General features: G+C 36.9%; 2 protein-coding genes across 3 annotated transcripts; one reads left to right on the top strand and one right to left on the bottom strand.

Moving 5' to 3' along the window:
• Positions 1 to 816: 816 nt before the first annotated feature.
• LOC148836504 (ankyrin repeat and SOCS box protein 9-like) lies at positions 817 to 6,364 on the bottom strand. 2 transcript variants are annotated; one of them, XM_088914620.1, is made up of 8 exons: positions 6,175 to 6,364; positions 5,997 to 6,065; positions 4,893 to 4,972; positions 4,412 to 4,519; positions 3,380 to 3,530; positions 2,591 to 2,725; positions 1,873 to 2,064; positions 817 to 1,582 (listed from the first exon to the last, which is right to left on the bottom strand). In XM_088914620.1, exons 2-8 carry the CDS (start codon positions 6,001 to 6,003, stop codon positions 1,458 to 1,460), a joined length of 798 nt encoding a protein of 265 aa, XP_088770746.1. In that variant the 5' UTR covers positions 6,004 to 6,065; positions 6,175 to 6,364; the 3' UTR covers positions 817 to 1,457. The 2 variants fall into 2 exon arrangements, with proteins under 2 accessions (XP_088770746.1, XP_088770745.1); XM_088914619.1 differs by having other exon boundaries at positions 5,997 to 6,358.
• A 3,941-nt stretch (positions 6,365 to 10,305) lies between these two features.
• On the top strand, positions 10,306 to 24,232 carry gpr143 (G protein-coupled receptor 143). Its single transcript, XM_088914773.1, has 9 exons — positions 10,306 to 10,561; positions 16,083 to 16,192; positions 16,932 to 17,026; positions 17,934 to 18,026; positions 18,598 to 18,707; positions 19,891 to 19,999; positions 21,029 to 21,146; positions 21,876 to 22,131; positions 24,117 to 24,232. Exons 1-9 carry the CDS (start codon positions 10,306 to 10,308, stop codon positions 24,230 to 24,232), a joined length of 1,263 nt encoding a protein of 420 aa, XP_088770899.1.
• The last annotated feature ends 244 nt before the right edge of the window (positions 24,233 to 24,476 follow it).

The raw sequence follows: 24,476 nt of genomic DNA, 5'->3' as shown, positions 1-24,476 counted from the left end.
AAATTTTACTTATGAACTAGTCCAAAAGAAATAAAGCCATGCAGTCCACCTACCTAGCCTGTTAGATAAACAAAAGCCCACATACATTGAGACATTGAAGGCAGAACCAAGTCATTGAGTAAAAACAAAGCAATAACCCAAGTATACCAGTTGTAAGGCCTTATCTGGTAAGTCTTATCGTAATGTATACCATGTTTGAAAACAAGAGTAAGAAGATGAAAAGGTGCTCTTAGCTTTAGTACTCAGCACACAGCAATTAGCATTTCTCAGGGTCCTGGGGCTTACAAACCTGATACTGTTCCTCGTGGGTTAATTATTGTATCAAACTGTATGATCAAGCTGAAACACTCTACAAGCTTGGTGTGACTGTCTCACAGAGGAGAAGGCAATGCCTGCAAAGCAATGGCTCCACCTGCTGCTCTAATCAATTGAAATAAGACATTTGACTGCAGTTGCAGGATTTTCAAAATAAGTTTGAGTCAGAACATTTTGAATGGTGCAGGGGAACCGAAATGTAACTACGAGAATCGTATTTTATTTATACACCCCTCTTGTTCGGTAATCTGGTGTGTAGCTGGTGTTCTTGGACTACAAAACAGCCAGCATACCATTGTTCCCAGAAGTGTCCAAAGATTTTTACAATGTGGGAAAAAAATTATTAACAGTTCTACAGAAAGATCCACACAAAGATGGGTAAAAAGCTAAAACGTCTAAGGAAAGTGTTTCACGGGACATTCTTTTGGAAATAACCAATAATGTTATGTCACAATACTGTTATAAATATCACCAAAAAGCATTGGACTTAAAGAAATGTCACAACAATCAACCATTTATTCCTATTGTTACAATTATTTAAAAACATAAGCATTTTTATGGACCAGGTTATGAACAACAAATAAGAATAAATGATAAAGTCTCATTACTTTAATGGTGTCCTTAAATAGCTTTCTTGCAGCAGCAACCTGGCTCATTCTTCTTGAAGAGAGGGGTAGGATTCGGTCAGATTAAATCTAGTTTACATTTTCAAATATAACATTTTTTATTGAAAACAAGCAATATCATAGCAATTGTTCGGAAACTTGCAGTCAATCAAGGATAAACACATGAAAAACACCTTAAAAAGAGCCCTTTAAAAGGGCTCATACAGTAGCACCATAGGACACCCAGTAGAGGTTAGCTTGCAGAATTCACTGTTATTATGACAGTGCTATGTAGCTCAAGCTTGGGTGCTTTCCTGTGGGACACAGAGCAAATCCTATATGGACACAAACTCTTCCACCCACATGATAAAAGGTTATTTTTATAAAAATGTACCATAATTACATCAGTTTAAATGTAATGCAGAAAAAATGTTCAATGTGCAGCACACACTGTATGATGCTGTGGAAACATTATGTCAATATAAATCTGTCTTGTGTTGTTTTTCCTTCCCAGAGGCCTGGAAGTTGGAAGTGGTTTTATTTGTACAACAGAAAGTGCTTCAGCTCAGCTGGAATTGGGAGTCCAGACACTTCACTCAGCCTTGCTCTCCCCAAAACTTTCCTAATAGACCGACGACATATCTGCATTAAGGATGTGGGTCCTGGAGAGAGAAGCCAGATGTGACTATAAAAAAGCAATTATGCACCACAATTTGGATTTTACATTGAAAGTCACAACAAATAAAACAGAGAAAGACAACAAAAAGATATGGTAAATAAAAAAGGATTCTTCTTTATATAAATTTAATCTGGCAAAAACGTGCATTAGCACAGTAGGACTTTAGGTTGCTAAATATGACTTAATTTCAGAGAAGCTTGCCCTGTATCCACAGAATAATGCAGAGAAAGTAATGCCATGCAGGAAAGTGGGATTGGAAATGATGGGACATACCTTCCCCCTGCCTCAGAAGTTTCTCCACATCGCTGTTTGGAGGAGCCAGATCCCGGGGCTGTTTGCCTTCGGCATTTCTGACGTTCATATCTGCGTCATGAGCAAGCAGTGCCCGAACAAACTCAGGTCTAGAGTTTCGAGCTGCTGCATGAAGTGGGCTGTCCAGATGTTTACCGCTGTTCACGTTGGCGCCTTCAAGATAGGCATTGGCTCAATAAAGAACACTGTTACAGTGCAGAGAAGAATCTCTTCTAATTACCGATATTGTTTTGGGTTTGGTTAAATTCCAAAGAATGAGATACAGGGACAAAATATGTAGAGTGTATTTGGAATGACTTGCCATGAAGATAAAGCTGTCCAACCTCCCCTCAACATGGTGAGGATTGAGCCAGGGAGCTGCAGCAAAGGTGTAGATGGGATGGAGGTGCCAGGGACATGTGCAAAGGGAAGTCCCAGGAGTGTGAGACTTATATACATGGATGAGCTGAGGTATGTCAGATTAGGATCTAAACGTCCTCACAATTTTTTAGAAACTCCATTAACAGTACAATGTGTGTATTTTTTCATCAGATCAGGGAATGTATGTATGGAAGTAGATAATTTCATCAATGTAATCAGGTCACACAGAGACAAGAACCATTTTAGGAAGGAAGGTTAGTTAAATTGTAAAATAACTAAATATTATTTTAGAACAGCACACTTACTGTAGGCGTCATACCTGACTGAAGCAGTTTCGTCACAGATTCCAGATGCTGTCCCAAGCAAGCAACATACAGAGGTGAACCCAAGTGTTTAACCTGGCAGTCAATATCAGCCCCATGCTTCACTAAGAGTTCAATACAATCTGTATGACCTAAACAACAAAATAAAAATAAGAAGTTCAGGTGGGTAGCTGCATCAGCATGCTTAGGCTGCAAAGGAACAAGTAATAAGTTTATTCCATGCCGAAAAAAAGAAGTTCACTGAGTACAAAGAGCTGCACTGAAAGAGACCAAATACACTGAGATTCAAAAAAGAGCAAGCAGATCCTTCTATAACAGTTTAGACATCCTACTGTAGGTTCACCAAAATAATAAAAAACAGGGTCCTCTAAAAAAATGAAATTATTTCACATTTTAAAATTAAACACCCTTATACAGTACCCTTGAACTGTCACATTGGACATTTCACTGTGGAACAAAATTGTATGATGTAGTGCTATTTTGCTTATAGCTGTGATGCAGCTGAAAGATGTATTTTTGTATTTAAATGGGATTTCAAATGCATGTCTTTTACATTTTGGTTTACACATCAATTTACACTGAAATCTGACCATCTTTAAACAGTTTTTATGACACTTTATACAAAACATTTGCCCAGAGCATATTCTTCTTTGCTGTAAAGGTTCTTAAGTCCCTCACAATTTCCTGTTTTAAAAGGAGTAGGACTTGTCCTGCTCAACCTGCAAACATCCCGAAGAGAGAGGATTTCCTCTTTGCTCATGGGGAACAGCGTCATAAACCATCACCGTGTTTTGCAGCCTCGTGGATGGGTGAGGCCAGGTCATTTGCTCCCTGAGGTTCAGCCCTGTTCTGCAGGAGGAGGTTCACACAGGCAGTGTTTCCTCTGGAACAGGCATTGAACAGAGGGGTGTTCCAGTCTACTGTGGCCACATTCACCTGCAGAGGCATTGACATCCATGAATCAGTTTCTATCAATTGCACATCTTACGCTTTGCAAAGAATACATCTAGTCAATCTCAGAAATGTCCACTATTACATGTTACCATTAAATATATGTATAGAATGTAAAATGGGTAAAACAGACAAAGACAGAGTCAAAACCTTTGTTACAGTAGTTTTTAAAAATAATGAAGCAGATGCACAGTTCCACATCAAGACCACATTTGGAATACTCTCGTCATTTCTGGGTATCACATCCTGGATGCACATACCTTGGAAAAGGTCACATTGGCTTATTCCAGAAAAAAGGACAGGATGTCCCAAAGAAAAGAAAAAGACCTTAGCAAATGAGCCTTGACTAGAGTCTGTGAGCTACATTTCAGATTGATTTTCTGTGGTTATTTAAAACGTACTCATCTAGAAGAACAATTTTCTTATTTATACAGTATAATCAAGGGAAACACAATCTAGTTGTCAAAAAATTCAATACTCCAACATCCCCATGAATCAGCCGGGTGCTGTGTTAGGATCAATTAGAATATAATATTTCAATGGGCTGAAGGACCATTAAAGTGTTAGTTCAATGGACAAGGATACATAAAGGAAAATTATTCTATTCATTACTGAAGTTAAAAGAAGAACTCTGATGTCAAAATTAATGTTATGAATACCTTAAATAGCATACTTCTTTTTTATGGTTACTCTATGACTCAGTCAGAAAAAAATAATATATAATGTGCTTCCAGGAACAGTCACGAACACCTTTATTTTGCCAAAACATATTTTTTTAAAAAACAAAAGTACTTGGACATGGTAGCTAAGTCAATTCTGCACAGTTTTCTGACCTTGTCTAAGTATTTAGCTACAGTACTACTTACGTTTGCCCCATTTTCTATCAAATGTTTTGCACATAGGACATGTCCCTGCAGGCAGGCTCCATGGAGAGGGGTCACTCTGTCCAAAGTTGACAGGTTTACACTGTAGCCCTATAAGGAGGGAGGGTAAAATGGATGAAGACAGAGTCAAAACCTTTGTTACTCAACACACATTTTTTCTGTGTTTCAGTGATGTGTTCAATATTGTGTGCCACAGAAAAATTGCTTATTTAATTGTATGGTACAGATTCAAGAAACACATTACAAAGGTATTTCATTCAGACTATTGTACTTTTTCACATACTACAGTATATCTACGCAGCAGTGCAATCTTCTTTTACAGGAAGAAAAACATGATACATATTTAATTCAAAATAATCAGAAAGTACCTCAGGTGACAGCTACAAACCTGGCCAGATATCTAGACAAAGCAGACTTTTTAGAGTCAAAGTGAAACACAGTGGTGCTGAACAGCACACCCTACCTCGGCAATCAGTTTGTGCAGTGAGAGAAGGCGCCCATTAAAAGCAGCATCATGAAGCAGAGACCAATCAGACTCAAAATCTTTCAATGGAAAAGAAAATAATAAATGGTTAACATGTTAAAATACAAAAAAAAACAAGTAAAATTTTAATTTTCTAGGGGGCTTAGAGGTTAGCACTGCAACCTTTCAGCTCTTGTGTCATGAGTTCAAATCCCGACTGGGGTGTCATTCTCCATCTATCTGAGTTTGCTTTCTCCAAGTGCTCTATGTTCTAAAGACGTGCTACCTAGGACAATAGGTATCTCTTTGCTACCCCTGTAATTGACTGACATCTTATCCAGGGAGTAGTGCCACCTTATGCCCTTGTGCTTCTGCTTTTTGAGCAGGACCCAGATTTCTACAGATTTCTCACCAGGAAAGAAATAGTTTTCTGATAATGAATGGATAGATCAGTACACTTGCAGGCCAGAAGAGAGGACTCTAAAGATCGCAGGGTTTGGAGGAGCTGGGCGTAACATGTGATACATTTCAAGCTATAAAGAAACATTGTAATTTTTTAACTATGTCTATTTCCTATTGAATTATGTTGTGTGGGCATTATTGTTTCAGAGACTGCACTGTAAGCAAAGGAACATGAATAAAACGAAAGAATGAATGGAGAAAGAGACAAATGTTATATAACATCACAAACTCAAATATGAATAATTCACATCTATACAGCGTATGCTTGAATAAGCAGTTCTTCTTGTTTCACAAGCATAAGAGCGGCTATATGCTCAGTATGTATTTTCGACCCTGAGGTTTAAACTCGTACATAAAACAGAGGAGTAAAACCTATGTGGCAAGTACAAAATAATTACTTACATTAGGCTATAATAAGTCATCAAATAATCACGAGACAGTTGAATCCTAGGATGTAGGGAGGCCACTCTGTTCTCTTACATTGGGGAATGTACTGTTTCAGCACAATTTAAACCAAAATGTTGGCTACTATTCTAAAAAAAAGATGGTTTCTCCTCATAAAAAAATAATACTTTGAATGTTATGTATAAGATATTCAACAGGTTCAGTTCATTTTTCTCAATTAACATAAAAGACTCTTACCGTTCATGGCTGGGTTTGAGAACTTGTGTGGGTTTGCCTGAGGTTGCTGGTTCTCTTTGTTTGCACCATCTGTAAATAGTGGATATTTTACAGCTCTGGAAAACATGCAGGTACAGGGAATGGGGAACACAACAGTTCTTTCTTCAGAATCTGAAGCATGAAGAGAAGTAAAACTTACTTCGCACAATTTCCCCAGAAAATATGCTATTATCTGTCTCTTGTAGTAGCAGTTACGATGGCTTCTTCCTGCTGCAACTATGAAGCAAGCGATAAAAAAACAGAAAGTGAGTTATTCCTCTTCCCTGTTTTTTTTACCAAAGCACGCTTAGGGCAAGTTAGTGAAAGAATGTTCAGTGAGAACTGAAGCAGAAGCTTGTTGAGCAGGAATGTAATATGACACATAACCACAATCCCTCAGATGATCATTAACACACTGCAGTTCCAGAACAACACACAACGTCACAGAATACTGGATGAAGAGAGTCTAGGTTTAAAGAGTAAAGTGTTTAATTATTTAATTATATGCTTTTAATCAATAACAAACCTCTGCTTTACTCTTAGTATGTTTTGAATTAGTTTCTGAATCTGCAGACATGCATGCTGAACTCACACTTCAGAAGGCTGTCTTTATTAGGATATACAGAAAAGTTCGTTTGCTTGCCTAAATTGTACTATATATGAGGAATGCTTGCTTTGTATCAGACAATTTCTGCTTCTCCAGCAGGGGCAGCTTCTCCAGAAAAAATAGAAGCAGATTTAGCTTCGGTGTCTGCTCACTTCTCCCTTAAGAAATCCAAAACAGTACTGAAGGCTATTTTGCACATATAATTTATATTTATCTAGGACAGACTGTAAGGGTGTGTACTATTGTGGAGGTCATAATCTCACAATGGTGTAAATACCATCTGGGTATATCCTTGGACTGGACTTCTACTGATTCCAGGTGTATTGATGGACTTTTATCCTATGAATGTAACATCTGATAATGAACACTTTGACCAGAGGGAAAAGTATACCAGACTAAACATTTTCCAAATGTGGTGGAAAAACCTCATATGGTTATAATAACATTGTGATGTAACACTGCTACCACATAAGTTAGTGACATTGCATGAATGTTGCAGCAACAACGTTGCAGCTTAGACTTGTATATTGTACTTTAATGAAGCAGCAATTGAATGATAAATTGAAATGATCATCATTCCGCGTAGGAAGGATTAACTAACAAAGAAAGGGCAATATTTTTGGAAATACTGAAATAATCACTGAAGTGAAAATCCTTGCACCTGTGCCCTGTCCCAGACTGATGAACCCGTCTCATTCACTTTCAAAACAATCAACAAACAGAAACTCCCTGAACATTGCAGGATAGGAGCTGTTACTGATGTATCTGTGTGAAAATGCTCTACGGCCATTTCAGTGACCCCATTACAGACACCTTCAAGGTCAGATTCACTTGGTACACTAACACATTGCCTGGAATTAGATTCAGGGGGCTAGTCTACTGTTCATTGATTAATCAAGAGCTAAAACCCACCAAACATCTGCATGACATTATTGTCAGACTCCACTCATTCAGCAAAGCTGGAAAAAGAGCTCTTTAGAGCATGAAATTCCATTAGCCCAAGGCAAGACTAGAGATCTGATCAAGCCAAAGAGGTATCCATGTAACTTAGTCCTTGATACAGGGTAATACAGACTATTTGGTGATAATATACCAAACATGGCATTTGTATGCCAACAGTAACTTCAACAGCAGTGCTACTAACCCATAGCTTGATCGCATCAGATCTCAGAAACTACAGCATAGATTCCCCAGTCATCATGCTGGAGCACTGCTTTTGGAAAATTTTGATACAAGGAGATTGACACTTACTGGTCCACAAACACTACTTACAGCAGCAATCTGGTTTTTCTCAGAGGTCCCCCCATCCCATTATGTCCGGGTTCAACCTTACTGAGCTTCTGATGTCTGACAAAATCAGACGGCAACGCTATTGTCACAAGTCCATCACAAGAAAAGTCTCTTGCTTCGAGCAAGGTGATTTCACAATTCACTCATGAGCATAATCAAAAGCTGCATATTCCACAATCTTTCCTAACAAGCTGTTGCAAACCATTAGGGATGCCACTGAAATGCCATTCATGCACTTCCGGGATGTTGCAACACCAGCCCTAAGCTCGCTGTTTGCACATCCACGTCGAATGGCTACATCACAAGACAGATGGGTCACACGGCACTGTAATCCTCAGATGGCGACTGCAACAGTCAGAGGTTGCCTAGAAATTGCATCCAAAATATTTCTGGAAAAAAAAATCCAATACTGTTCAAGAGAATAAAACATCTGCTAAGTCACAAACTATTCATGTGATTTGTGATTAACTTTGTAACTTGCAAGACATTAAATATAAAACTTGATTATGTGCCATAGTCTAAAATTTCATTAAGACAAATCAAAGAAAGAGCACACTTCATTACCAGACACTGGCCTCATGCATTTGTTTTAGCAAAACCAATAACGGTGACGTTTTTAGACAAGTCTGTATTAATTCACAAAGAAAAATCGTTGTTATTGACCAAAGTTTTACAACATCCAGCTGCAACAAAAATAGTAAAAGCAAAAGAAATTGGTATGAAATATCACATTATATAATATTTTGGTATTTCTTTCAGTCTTGAACTATAACACACTTATTTATCCATAAATAAAAACAATCTAATAAAGCTAGTTTTCTATACAGTTTTCTGGGGAATATCACTTTATTTACTAACATTCTTTACATTATCAAGTACTGCATTTTATTTCTTTCACAAAACAAACGCTTTGAAATTGCTTTGAAATCTAAAACAGACTTCAAATAAAAGAAACACTGATGGACCCCCTGGTTATTGACAGTTTCCCTCTGCCTGTTTCTTGACTGAGGAAGCATCTTGAGCTCCAGTGTATCATGTTCTTAAGCTTCTCCTGAAAAATGACATGATAAAAAGAGTGCTGGACTGTTCAGCAGGCTCATTTTGTATTATCTCTGTAATATTCACCATTAGCCACCAGATGGCAGAAATAAATAGGAAATACCAAGATAACCTTCAGATATTTGCACACATCATACCTTTTATTGAGGACTTTTTTCTAATTCTAAATCTCCCGTTGGTCATTTTTGTTCTCAATTAACAAGAAAGGTAGGATTTTCTCTCTTCGTTTAAGGGTGCCATGCCTGAGAGAGTTTTAACAGGAATGGTTTAGTAAGCATGTAATACCTAATATAAAAAAATAATGTTGCTGTACAATGGATAAATTTAAAGAAGTAGAATTTGCACTGCAATCAACAATGGTAATGAAAAATATCTTCAGTTGGATCCCCACAAAATTACCATCTGGCAAATACTTGCAAAGCACTAGCATGGTGGCACACTGGTTAACATTGTTACAGTATCTCGCGGTGCTGGGGTTCTGGGTAAGGTTTCTGGGGTGCCGTCTGCAGGCACTTTTCCCCATGTTCATGTGGGATTCCTCTGGGAACTATGGTTTCCTCCCACAGTCCAAAGACATGCTGGTAGGTTACTTAGTTGTGGTGTGAATGTGTGCGTTTGTGTCTTTGTGCGCCCTGTGATGGACTGGCATCCTGTCCAGTGTGTACCTAGACATGCTTCCATGCTTCCATGCTGGGATTGGCTCTGGATCTTCCTATGACACTATACTGGATAAAGAAGGTAGAAATTGAATGGATGGATGAATATGCAAAGATCTGCTTTTTTTACTTGAAAACCCGAGTGGACACTGAATGAAAAGAAACCTTTCCCAGACTCTCTGTGATCCTCTACTGTACAACAGAGTAACACCTTTTCTTTTTTTTTAACCACAAAGGTAAAATATTGGGACAACCATTTTAGAATTATACATAAAAAATAACAGGAAGAATCCCATATGTCTAATCCATTGATTTACTGTTTATTTCCCTCCCTTTGAAACTTTTAAAAAGCTCTGTATTTTAAATGTTATCAATTAACTCTTTTGAATCAGTTAAATCTTAACCATTTTCTATTTTGTATAGCCAAAAGAATTGTATAGTATATTATAAATATAATGATCTTTTACAGTTTTGTCGACCTATTTTGTTTTAAATGTTGTTACCGTTTCTTTCACAGGGGGTCCTAAGAAGATGTAGGACAGAGTAGAGTCTGGCTGGAGGGATTAAGAAGAAGCACATGATAAATTATCCCGTGATTCCTCTGGGAACCCAGACTGCAGAGCAAATGAATGAATTTCCCTTTCTTTCTCTCTGACACGGACGCCTGACTCATTCCACAATGGCATCTCCTCGGCTAGAAAGTTTTTGCTGCCCTAACAGAGACAAATCCACCGAGTTTGTGATAAGCTTCCAGCCTCGTTTTTTCAGTGCCATCTGCATCGGTAGTGCCAGCGTCAGTTTCATCTTCGCCATCCTACAGATTCTGCCCAAAAGACGGAGCTATAGAAGACTTGGGCAGTATCCTCTTCCAAAACCTGCCTCTTCTTCTCGGATACTCCTCATCATTAGTCTGTGCGATATTCTAGGATGCGCAGGTATGTCAAAGGCCTGTGCAGTTGTGACCAGATTGTGTATTTCAGGATTGTGTGTGTGTGCACTTGGGGAGGAATACAATTTAAGAGAAGTGTTCTGTTTAATGGTTTTTCATGGCTAGCTTGTCTATGGAAATACTTAGAATTTTCAACTTACTGTATAACAGTTTTTGGATATTTTCAACCAGTTGAATTTACATATCAAGCAGCTATTAAAGTAATTGAGTATCCCTCTGATTACCATGTTTTCTCTGATTTTCTTTTCTAAAGACTGGTAGTAGGTAGGAACTACTCACAAACACGCTTCTGCATCATCAGGTGAGATGACAGACATATTAAAACAGTTTTTTTACCATGGAAAGTTATTTTTTATATGAAAAGAAAATTGTAGTTTGCCGCTACATGCAGCAACCTAGATCATTTTAACATCTGTTTTACTCCAGTTTGTTCTGCTACTGTGGAAAATCAGTTCCACTACATTTTGAAATATACTTAAAAAAGGATAAACACATTTGTTAAACATCACCATACACCATAACAGACCTGTCCTTTTATCTTTATATTTATTGGAACTCTGATTTTTATGCTCCGTTTGTTTTTTTAAGAGAAAAATCATTCTTGTGTTTATCATGTTTCTCAAGGGAGCAACTGTTGTTATATATTTTCATTTGAAAAAGAAATTAAATTGTCTGCTTCACCTAGATTTAGAGGACATTCTTACAATGTGATGGCGGGTCCCCAGTGTTATTCTAGAAAATAAGCACCAGGCGGTTTTGTTGGGATTTTCAAGGGAATAGTTCATCATACAAAGTGAAAGAGTGCATGTATAGTGCATCCTATTTCTTATTGAATGGACTCACCTGAAGCTTTTTGTTTCTATACTTACAAATCTGCAATATCTTATACACAGAGAGTTCTGCTAGAATGCGATGATCCACTCTGCCATGAAAGTAACACAGCAGCAAATGACCAAGCACAATGTGTGTTAACAATAGCCATTATGTGTGTCTGATAGTTTGCCCAGAGGCTCTGTTGAGGGTTCATACCAGTAGTACAGTAGAACAGGAAAGTGCTTGGGAATAACTGGATGACTTCACTGTTGGGAGGTCCTGTCATCACTAACAGAAGTGAACCCAGAGAAAAACCTATATTCAGGGTATTAACCCAATAAAACCAGTGAGTATAGCATGAGTATATAAATAAATTCTATTTACAAAACAGTAAAAATATAGGTATTCCAGTGGTCATGAAAATACAATATAATGGTTAAATACAAGCAGGTGCAGTTTAAAGGATTTGGATATTGACATAAAAGTCAAAGTCAGCTTTATTGCCAAACCAACCAATAAAGTTGTTAGTTGATAGGGAAGGTTTTGTGGTGGGAGCAAAATAACAGCTAAGAAAGAGAGATATAAGAAGATAAAGAGAAATCATAAATAACATACATGTACTATATACAAAATACAATATAATGCTACATTACTGGGAAGATAGAATCCAGAAATCTACCAATAAATACTTTTCTAAGAGTGTTGTGTTGAGAGAGCAAATACAGTAGCTTTAGGGTAGGTGCTCTTCCAGCACCAGGAAGGAAATCAGACAGGGGAAAAGCTGTATGGTAGTGGTCACTGATAATCTTCAGAGTTTATCAACTTAACTATTTTGTCGTTATTGAAGAATAGAGGGTATGTGACAACCAATTACTTTAGAATTTGTGTGGACCCTTCTCCTGAGTGGCAAAGTTCCCAAACCTGACTGTCACAGAAACAGTTAATACGCCCTTATCTGTTCCCGTGTCAAACTGGACTATTGCTTCCTGAGACACACTGGATGCCAGACTCTCCATGACATCACAGACATGGAATCTAGTCCCAAGCCCTGGACTAGTAGACCTCAGATTATATCTTTATTTTACTGTTGTAATGAGCTCTTAAGAGTACCTGAAGTTAGACTATTCAGTGCTCTTTAAATGAGAAGGACAACCTTCCAGTCCACTCTAAATTTCCCATGCTGTCACTGCAATTTATATTAGAACAGGAGTTAAGTGCAGTTTGAACTGCAGCACAAAACCATGTGGAATATCTTTTCAAATTAGCTTCTGTTAGCTTCTGTCTCCAAGTAGGAGACACAACAACAGAGGAAAGTAGTAACATTCCCCACTTGATATAATTTTCTATTCACTTCAGTAAAATATAATGATTGACAATATCAAAATCTACACTTAAGTCTAGCAGGAGGAGAATATTACATGACCTCAATTCGGCAGCCACTGGCAAAACCTTAACTACTTTAACACATGCTTATTGAGTGCTGTGTCTCTGTCTTAAAGAGCTCATTAGATGCAAGATACAGTACGTTTGTCATTGAACTGCCTACAGTATTTCAGAATTTTGTAAGAAAAGGCCAAGCCGTTTAACACTGACTTTAACTTTACAAAAAATAAAGGTGGTAGAATTAAGAAGGACTGTAGGAAGAAGGCACAAATTCAGTCACATAATGTAAAAAGTAAAATAAAGAGAAACACAAACCTATGAAAGCAGGAGAGGGAGAAGTAGTTGTCTCAGCTGCAGGCAGTCAGCAACCTCTTACCACTGTTATGTTTTTTACTGTGGAAGTATTGTATCAATGTCGTTGTTCAGTAGAGGGACTTATAAGTTCATTCAGGCATTTGTTCATGATGAAAAAAATTGCAACTCCTCTCAATAAGCCTGGAGTTAAAGGAAGATCTGTCTGCCTTAAGGACATCTTCACAGCTGAGAGTGTTCAGAAGTTGGCAGATGAGCAGTCAGCTGCATTCGTTCTTTTCCCCCAAATGCTCAAAACTTTGCTCTTCCAACATTCACAGAGCGCAGTTCATTTGTGATCAGGGTGAGGATAAAATAAAGAAACTCAATGGGTTTTAGTAACTACTAGACAATCAATAACCTGTATTAGTGTGTCACTGTAAAGATCAACAGAATCCTCAAGCAAAACACGTTGCGCTTCTCTAAGTGGTTTTTAAAGATCTCTTCCACCATATTAGTTGAAATAGTGTCAATAGAAGGCAAGCATTTTTTTCATGGTTCTGACAGCTTTTGTGGTCAGAAATGCACAGTTCAATTGCCTGTAGGCTCACTATCTAATATGTAGCCATGCTGAGTGCTGACATGCCAAGTAAAACTGACACAATCCAAAGTAGCTACGAAATCTGTTGTAGTCGAGCATTTAGAAGAGTGTATTTAAATCACCAAACAGAAATCGGACAAAGCAGAATTAGTAGCTTTAGGGCAGCCAGAGCTAGCAGGTAAAATGGGGAATCAAGTAGCGTTAAGAAATCATGAGCTTGAAAATACTGACATGTAGTTAGAACTAGCAAAAGATTAGTCCAAGCAAGGAAAAAAAATAGTCACAAACAATGAAGAGCTTTGAAGAAAACTGAGTAATGTGGATGGGAAAGGGCAGTCAAAGTGCCCTTAGTATCTTCTTATAACTGTCACAAGCTCTTACACAATAAAATTGGGAAAAGCCAGATTAAAAATAAAAACATCTTGACATTTTTAAGCAGAATCAGCCATGGAAGAACATGATGCATTAGTGAGATACAGTACATGTGCATAATCACATCAGACTGTCAAAATGTCCAAAAATCAATTTTTTAGGCAGATACTACAACTGAACCATGGCACATTCATTGAACATAGCAAAAGTTCTTTTGCTTTTCCCAGGCTAACAGAGTGCAAAGACATTGCTGTTTTCAAACTGAACAGAATCTTGATGAAACAATGATGGGATTTGTCCTTGTTCCTATGACAAAAGGTGTATCTTTGTATTAAAAAAGCTATCATCCTAATGAAAGCGATAATTCCCCTGGAATGTCTTGCAGATAACATCTTCTTTCTGAGTGTGATACCTCCCAGCAGCTTTCAGTTCTGAACCCCTCAATATGACCTTTTCAGAGCTTTATTGAGCTGCTGGAGCAGTTTTCGAATCCATATTATCATGTTGAATGCCTGACAGTTTCACAAGACTCTGGTGTTTTAAAAAATCAAAAGTTTGTTTTTTTTATCCCTTTCACATCCTTGGCTGTTTGATGTGGAAACCAGACATCTTATGGAATTGCAGTAATCTACCAAATTAGAGATCTAGACTGAAATGTGGAAATCCTTAGAATAAAACAGAATGAAAAAGATACACCTGGTATTGCTAAACAAAGACGCTTATTACAAGCACAAGTTGAGATGTTTTCCAAGGCAGGTGATTGAAATCTAAACTATGTCACTGAGTGACATAGCTGAGTGTGGCTGGAATTCCCCCATCGGTGGTGTACAAACAGCTGATATCTCTCAGGACTGGACAGGCATGAATCAAGCCATTGACTGTCCTTGTCTATATACGCATCACTCCTTCAGATTGATACTCTCTCGTTGAGTGCTGTGGTAGAAAAACATAGTGCCTCAACACTGGTACGAGTATTGCAGCAGTGATAATGAATAAACAAAATTCTAAATTGGATATACAGAATAATCTCTTGAACAACTGTGCAATCTACGGCCCCATAATCACGCCCTTCAAAATGAGATGTACTGTATTGCTAACATTTTTTTGTTCAAAATACCCTGACATTAAAAGGTGATATTTAAAAAAATAGGTATACCCCCCAAAAAAGTTTCAATATGTTTGCTTACCAGTAACATACATTTGGATATATGGAGAAGTAAATTGCTAAAATGTCTATGCATTCAAGACAATGAATCAAACGTTGTTAGTCATGACCTCTCAAGAGTTGTTCAGAATCTTGTAAGGTTGCAGGAGTACCACGAGCATGAGTGTCTTGCTATTGCCTATGGTGACCACAGCCTGTACAGTGGAATGTTTACAATATCACTAACCAAATACTAACTTTTTTATACCCTTTTATAATGTCTCAATGGATTTACTTGATTGTCAGTTTTCATTTGGAATTCCATTTGGAAGTGTAGAAGAGTTCATTCATGTCATCATTGACATTTGATTTTCTGGTTAGCTAGGTCATCACACATACTGTAGATGTAGTTGTTCTTGGCTCTTCGCAGAGCATCAGAAAGCACCCCTGTAGGGCACTAATAAAATAGGGAGGGCTAGACACATGAGATCAGTATGAAAGTGTTAAATCATTGCATGCATCTGCAAGCATCAGCAATATAAAGGGACTGTTTCATTAAATGAAGAGACTGTGAGTTTTTCTCTTTCAAGATGAAAACTTCTCTTAATGAAAACTTTTCAAGTTGTGTTTTACAAGTCGATATCCTTTACAAACTAGTACTCTTGGGCATCAATGTGAGTGTAAAGCGAGAGACACTTTATTAAAAAAATGAATGCTCTGGATAATAAAAATCAGTTCTTTGTTTCTATTTTGATATTCGAGGACAAGATTAATAATGCAGCTATCATATGGACAAGGCTTTTATTTAAAAGTTATTTTAAAGTTATTCACTCACCATTGTCAGAGTGCAGTTTTTGAAGCAGCAAAGAAAAAGACATTTTTGCTTGTATGTTTGTTTTAAAGGGATAATTCTTAGATCCTCCACATGGCTTGGTCTGCCAGACTTCGTTTCCAGAATGTCAGTTGTCAATACCACTGAAGTCTGGCCAGCTGCTTTCTGTGTGGGAAGTGCGGTACGTAAAAGCTAATTTTGTCTTCATGCAGGGAATCCACGACGTTGGTTTTACTGGAGATACTTCTTTTTTCCACCAGCTGCAGATTTGATGGCATAATGTCAGAACTACATTCCTTTTTTAGGAGCAGTTAATTAAATCTGAAAGGTTATAGCTTTTCTTTTTTATTAAACTGTACTGGCCTTTTTAAAAAATATATATTTATATTATTGTTGTGAGGTATATAAATCCATATACTGGATAACCACTTTTTCCAATTCAGGATTGCGGGGCGAATTGGAGCCCATCCTGTCAAGCAGCAGGCACAGGGCAGGATACACCCTGGAAGGAACACCAGTCCTTCACAGGGCAGACACACAGACACAAACCCAGGGACAGTTTTCTAAAAGTCAACTAACCTACTGTACCAGTATGTCTCTGGACTGTGGGAGGAAACCAGAGCACCAGGAGGAAACCCACACAAACACGAGGAGAACATATAAATTCCATACAGATGGCATGCTGCCCGGGGTGTATATTTACTCATTAATTACTGTACAGTATATAAAAGGAAATATATAAAAAAAGTGTAAATACCAAAGTAGTATTGAACAATACTCATTATGGGCTCTGGATAAACGTTTATATTTCAATTGAAAACAAGAAAACATAAAAATATTTCATGGTAGGAATTTAAGAACGTAGAACTACTTCACATTTAATCTGCTAACAGTAACAAATAACTGAATTATTTTTGCAGATATGGATTCAGCTGTTTTACAGTGCCTCTTTCTGGTGGACATTTTGCTATGCAGTGGATGTCTTCTTAGTTGTTAAAAGATCAGCTGGACTAAGGTACGTCCTGTTGATAATTCTATGTCAGGTTTGATTCTTTAATAATAAGGATGAAAATCTCTTTTCAGGGACTCCACTCATTCAAAAAGGTTCCATCCATTAATAAAATATACTGAATTTATTTAGGGAGAACTATGCTTTGCAGTAAAACAAAATGAATATGGAAAGCTGAAACCAATTACAGGGCTATTATGAAAGCTCATTATTTTGGGTCTTCTCCTTGAAATAAGTAACCTTTTATTTTTAATACTACAGAAAATGATACAAATGAAACAATATGTTTTTTTCTGATATTGAAAGGTAACCAACACATCTCAAAATTAAAATATGTATTAAAATATTGCTTTAAAAGAAAATGTCTATGGGAAATCCAACCAGTCATCTATCAGTCTTAAAATAGAGAGCAGTTAGAAATGACATCATATAGATTAACTGTTAAATTTAAAATATAATGGATGTACTAGAAAGGAATCAACTTTATAAAAGACACATTGATGGTAATAAAAGAGGAAGGGAAATAGTATTACAAAAGACTACAGTAATTGTTACACAATAACTTATTTTTGGCTAAGTAAGCTGAAAATTAAGAGTTGTAACACTCTGTGAATGTGTTCCTACACTAACCCATTTCAAAAGGGTTTAAGAATTTGGAATATCCAGCATCTCTTTTCTCATAGTATTTTTATTAAAGATATTAATTTATTGTTTGAACTGAAATATATATAGTAAAAATGTATCATCAGCAATGTACTTTAACCTTTTAAAGATCTTAGTGATCTTTTACATCCAGAGGTCAAATGTGTTCTGCACAACAGTCAATACAAAAGCTTCACAAGGAGAAAAGGCAAGGCCACGTGTCAGCTCATCAGTGCTTGTGGACACTCACGCTGCCGCCCCTCTGTTTCAGCACAATTGTGTTGTACCACATGATCACCTGGGGCCTGGCAGTGCTGCTGTGTGTGGAAGGCGTGGCCATGCTCTACTACCCTTCCATTTCAAGGTGTGTTTAAGCTTTCCTACAGACAAGCACTGGGTAAGAACCCTTCCCTGTCAAAGGCGTGAAAGGTTCATGTGTCGCTTCATCAGGTAGAATTACATTTTATGTGCTTTGGGATGTGAAGACACAGCAGGTTTTTATTATACATGCTTGGTCAATCCATAAGAGCTGAAGTATTATTGACAAAAGAAGCATTTCTAGAATATTGCAATTTTGCTTTTCAAAACTCAAACAGTGATATGAGTAGTGCAAAATGATGCTTTTTTTTACACACTAGGCTCAGAACCTTACCATTTTACTCTATTGTATAAAAGCACATTTTTATGACACAAAAATGTTTGGCATACATATAATGATTCTTCAAGAGAAGTCTCAAATTTGTAAGTGCATTGGGTATACAGGGGCATAACTACTAGAATGGCTATGAAATTGAATTCGAATTGCATTAAGCTTGTTAACTTCCAACGGAATAAAACAATTAATTCTGGTAGTTAACTTGAAGGTAATCTTTCACCACAAGAACTGGGGTGAACCGTATTACAGCTGGCGCACTAACATGAGATTCGAATTCCAGCTGTGAAAATGGACTAGAACATGCCGTGCCTCACTATATCACCACCTACGCTCCCATGTTGCTTGTCCTAATTGTGAACCCAATACTGTTTGGAAGAACGGTATCAGCCGGTGAGTACATTTACATTCTTTAGTAAAGCTGATCATCACTGATTAATCTATTTTATTATTGCGACTTTGTTATATGAACCCATGCACTAGAACAAGTAGAAGGCTTAATAGCCAAAACCTTGTGTTTCTTCTTTCTACTCTTCAATGACGAATTAACCTCTGTTTGTTGCTTGTGCACTGACACAGCTACCCACTCAAACACCTTTTAGCAACACACTTATCCATGTGTTACATGCCCATGTGACAGTTCTTCATACCTTCTCAACACCCATATGTATGACTAATTCATATAGTTGCTGTAAATAGCATAAAACTGACAGTATATCACAGTGCCATTCAAAAACTTAGAATCAGTTTGTACAGAGGGGCTGGGAGACAGAACAGAACAGCATTGTTCCTTCAGGAATAGTTTGTTTCCTAATACATCCGATTTGAATATTAGAAGAAAGTCAAGAACTGTTCAGAGAAACTGACATTTGTGCATAAAGTTAAATATTTACCAAACCTTGAGCGATATTTTGAAGCAAAATTGTATTAAAATAAATATACCCTTAGTTCATTTATCAGGTGAGACACACAGTTCTCAGTTTCATAGCTGCAAAACTCTGTCAGTCCTGACATTTGAACTGTGATGTTCTATCGATCGAGTATCAAAAGAAATCACTTATACTGTAACTACAATAAATGAAAAAATTCATCACAAAAATAACTATGATAGCAGGTGCGCTGAATTTTAATTGAAAAGACAATCTTAGCTGATTACTGTTCCTCATCAACAGGGGGTCTACTGCAAAAGTCACAGGCTAACAGCGAGTGTGGCACTGGAAGCATTACATGCATTTGTTTTGTCAATAAGGGGCATGTTGGGTTTCTTTCTTGATTTTCACAGGAACTGACTGTCAACAGACATGACTGTGCACACACATGAATTTCCAAGCATTTGAGACAAAACATGAACAAACGTGATGCACAGATTAATCAAAATAATTATAAAGGCATATCTAGTTGAGCAATTTCAAATCTATAAGCAGAATCAACTGCGGAAATATTTCACAATACTTGACTATATTACAATAAATTAGGTGTCACATACCAACACGTGTGATATGGGACATTAGGTGTACAACAGGTGTATAAAACAGTTACTTCAAATGCTCACATTTGTTGTTTTTTTCCAATGCAGTGACATCACTGCTGAAGGGAAGGCAAGGAATTTACACTGAGAATGAAAGACGACTGGGGACAGAGATAAAAATACGCTTCTTCAAGATTATGTTGGTTTTCATTATTTGGTGAGATTTGTTATCGACTTCTGAAATGTAACAGATATTTAGTGCTGTAAGTCAGAATGGTTAAAGTATTAAAAATAATTTTAAAATATTTTCTGTCTGTCGGTAGTCTTGTACATGGCCAGACAGATGACAATTGCTTTTCTATGTGCTGTCTAAAATCAATGGCATTTCTAACTGAATAAATCACTGCAAGACTCTTAGTGCATTAGACCAGACACATCCCTTTCTGGGATGTTATATTTACCTGGAAGTGTAAATATAACATTCCACTCACAAATTCACAAAGTAATACTTTGCAAGGTTATTACTCTAAATGTGTCAGTAAATCCATGCAATACTGAATACCAGTTTGAAAACATCATATCTCAATTGTACTGTATCAGTGGAATTTCTGTAAAATGTGTCTCCTTTACAGAACCAAATCAATAAGTGTCTTCAGGCACCTCTGTGTGAAAAACAAGCTTTAAAGATAGGGAATCGATAAACAATTGTACTTTAAATTTCACTTTAATTATCATAGTTACATGCAAAGATTTGGTTTCCCTTTTCAGTATTCTGTAACTTTAAAGCAGGTTGTTAATTCTATTTTCTATAATTCTGTAATTTAATTGTCCTGTAGCCTAAAGCTGAGAATTTTTAATATATACAACCATTAAAAACCTTAGTTGAAATATATGTTTTTACTAGGGATGGCACAGTGATGGAGTGGTTAGCATTTCTGCCCCACGGTGCTGGGACCCTGGGTTCAATTCTGGACCTGGGGTGCTATCTGCATAGAGCTTGAATTGAAAGAAGTGGTTAGAAAATGGATGAATGGGTGTTTTTGCTAACTGAAATACAAGACTGCACTATATTTAGACTCAAGGCTTGTTGTTTCCAAAGAAAGAATTTTATATTTTCTAATTGCTCTCAGTTACAGATATATAACAATTACTTTATATTGTCTATATATCATAATTACTCTACAGTCGTGTGTTCCTCACTGGGATAATGCAGGAACTGAAATCATCTGTTCTTTTCAATTTACAGTTGGCTGCCAAACCTCATCAATGAGAGCCTACTCTTTTACATGGAAATGCAGGATGATATCAGAGCTAGTCACCTCAAGAATGTGAGAAATGCAGCCCTCATCACGTGGTTCATAATGGTATGTTATAAGAATTGCTATGCTTAGTTCTGTAATGGTAATGATAGATGAGAATATTTTGGAATATGATTTGAACTGTTTTCCCTGAACTGTTTCTCCCTGCCTCACCTACTTTGTTTCTCAACCACACATGGGACATTAGTAGTCAAAGTACAAAATTGCATAGCAGAACACACCACACGAAGTGCAAACATAACGAAACTTCCAGTTGCATCACCATTTTTTACAAATTAAACATTGTGCCCTATGCAGTAAGTGAAAATAGGTTGTGAGAAAAGTAGCCATATAAGAGGTCTATCATCCGCTGTGACACAGTGGATTCTGTGAGCTCTGCAACTGCTTTCTGAATGAATAGCAGTAGGTGACTTATGGGTTAGACTGGAGTGTATAACCTATTATAGTGGTCCACCCTGTGTTTTGTCAATCAAAAACAAAAGTGTTCTGGATCAATATCCTGATCTCTCCAAGGCCAATAGCTGGCACTAGCAGTCAAGAGAAATCCACTAAAGCCAGAGAAAAAGCAAGATATCAGGGAAAGAAAAAAGCCAATTTCAGAGGCCACAGTACTGAACAACACCTATGTATGCCGAGTAAACATATTCATAGTGAATCTTTGGTCTTTGAGCTTTTATGTAGTTGTAACGTACCTTTAGAAGCTGTTGATGTAACACATTGTACTTATTAAACTCACATTACTATGTGTGTGTGCTTTTCTTGTACTTTGTATAGGGAATTCTCAACCCAATGCAGGGCTTTCTCAATACTCTGGCCTTTCGGGGCTGGACTGGCTTTGACGTTGATCTCAGCATTCAGAGGGAACGAGAGATTCCCTGGGAATCAGCCACAACGTCCTTGGTTACTGGGGGAGCCTACAATCCCACAGTGGGCTCCTCACTCAACTACCCAGGCCTTGTACAGGAGACCAAGAAGAGCATGAATGGGAATGACCAACAGTCCACTGATGCCATAAGTGTCCTCTCTGAAGGTAATAGTATGAGTAATGAAAACCCTGAAAGAAGAATCTGTCTGTTGATGCTGGTTATTCTGGTTTGATTATGTGCCAGTTTATCAACACAGGATGTTTTTGGTATTGTTGTATTTTTTAAAAATAACTTTAGAAATGTGCATGTATGGTGGTGGTGACTATTCTGAAGCAAGAACAAAGGAAACTTCTAAGGATAAAGAAATCAATTAAAATTAATCAAAATACAATAAGTGGGGTTTGTTATACTGTAGTATCAACAGCGAATGCAATACACCATGACTGATGGACAGGAACATCTCATGTATTTATTAATAATAATTAGCAGTTAATAAAACTTTGTAGGTCGGTGCACATTTTTAGACTTTACATTTGGTCCCATCATGATGATTTTTTTAAAACGATGTTTAAGAATTTATATTAAAATTGTATAATATTTATAATAGTTCACAAATATTTTCAATAAATAATAATTCAAGAATAATGATATAATTAATGATTATAATAATAAAAGCAAAATGCATAATAAGTGAGAGATGAAACCAAACAAAATATATATAAAAGAAGCTGAATAAAAATACCAGAACATCAACACGTGTATGCTGTAGAAATCAAGAGTCGCCCTTATCTCATAGACTGCTGCTGCTTCTTTTGAACAACGAGAACACTGGACTCTACGGCCACCAATCAGCACCACTGTGTTTTAGTACTGCAGATGAAAAACCCATTTTCTGTGGTGTTCACTGCAATTACAAAACAAGCTCCACTTTGTAGACTACATGCAGTATATCCTAAATTTTAAAAATAAAATAGATCAGCATAAAATTTCTCCTCAGATCTATGTTAATTAGCTGTTGCACTAATCTAGTAAATTGTTCCCATCAGTTGGAAATCTTTATAATAATGACAGAAAACCCAAAAGCTCTGAGCTCTTGTGCCTTGATATGGGTGATATAGGGCACAATTAGAAGGTAAGCACCCCAATAGGCTTCCATTGCTCTGAGGGTCAGATAATATCTTTCATTGCACAGGCAGAATTTCAACATGGATCTGCTGTCACACGATGTCCTTGATTTCAGAATAGTGTTGACTACTTTTCATTTCCAATTGAAATTTCAAAGGGTATTGAAAAACATGTGAATAAATATGGCGATTATCACACTCACAATCACTCAATTGCCCTTAGCCTCAGGCTACAGTGTGGAAGGGTGAACTATTTATGAAGTCCTTGAACAACATTGGAAAATAAAGATAATAGGTTCCATAGATAATAGAATCCCACAGTTCTGGTTCATAAAAAAGAAACCCAATAATCAGTTCTGTGCCTGGCTGCTGCCAAGGGATTTGCAGAAAGACGTTGTTACTATGTGAACTATGAAGATAAGGTCTATGCAATTTCAGGCAGGCAGGAATGTTGCAAGGAAGAGTACAAAGAATTTTACTACAGTAGCCACAATACATTTTTAAATATTATTGAACTTTATCATTTTTTTCCAATAAACTATATATTTTAAAGATCTGCTACTCCTATCCCTTAAATAACTATTACATTTTTTTTTGCAAATTCATATGCTATTATTGATGAGTAACTATTTTAAAAAAATCCAGAATATGCAATCTATACAGTATGGCATAAATACTGTTCTCAGGAAAAGCAGAAAAGTTAAAGGCTTGAACTAGCATACAATATGTCCCAAAGGGTCTTGCACATGTTTTTCTGTGCTCCCAGCATTTACAATTTACATATTTTAAAACCTTCAGAAAACGTCATGTCAATTTGAAGAAATGTAGAAAAAATTGGGAGGGCATCTTATGCTAAAGGGCTATGAAATGTCAAATTCTTGATCAAGAGAATTTTTAAATGTGGGACTGAAGTATTCTAGAAATGAATCAAAACCTTTCAAAAAATGTCTTCAGTACCGATATGAGAGTATAAAAGCAAGAAATGTAAAAACCTAAAGAGTTCTTTCCCTTCTTTGTCTTGTTAGATTCCGAGTCTAGTACAATTGAAATCCACATTTCAACTGAGCTCCGTGACTTTGAGGGCCTAGATGCTGATGGGGAAACAACCAGTAAATCTGAGAAACATCAGCTGGTGAGATGAGCTGCATTGTATTAGAAGTTCCAAACTCTTTGTATTCACTGTGTCTGGCACCTTCTTCTGTCTAGGAAAAAGTACTTTATTTATCAATCTTTAGTGATTCCACCTTACAGCAGTTTTATCCTCCTGCCAAATTTTATTGAATAAATGTTTATTTTTGCATTCCTCTTGTACGTTACTTATTCACTGAGCATACAAAAATAGACACCTCGAGGATCATGTATTGCTGAGTTTTCCATTCAGGTAG

Source organism: Atractosteus spatula, chromosome 4, assembly GCF_055471065.1.
Source record: "Atractosteus spatula isolate fAtrSpa1 chromosome 4, fAtrSpa1.hap1, whole genome shotgun sequence".
NCBI lineage: Eukaryota > Metazoa > Chordata > Actinopteri > Semionotiformes > Lepisosteidae > Atractosteus > Atractosteus spatula.
This window is presented reverse-complemented; position numbering and strand designations above follow the sequence as displayed.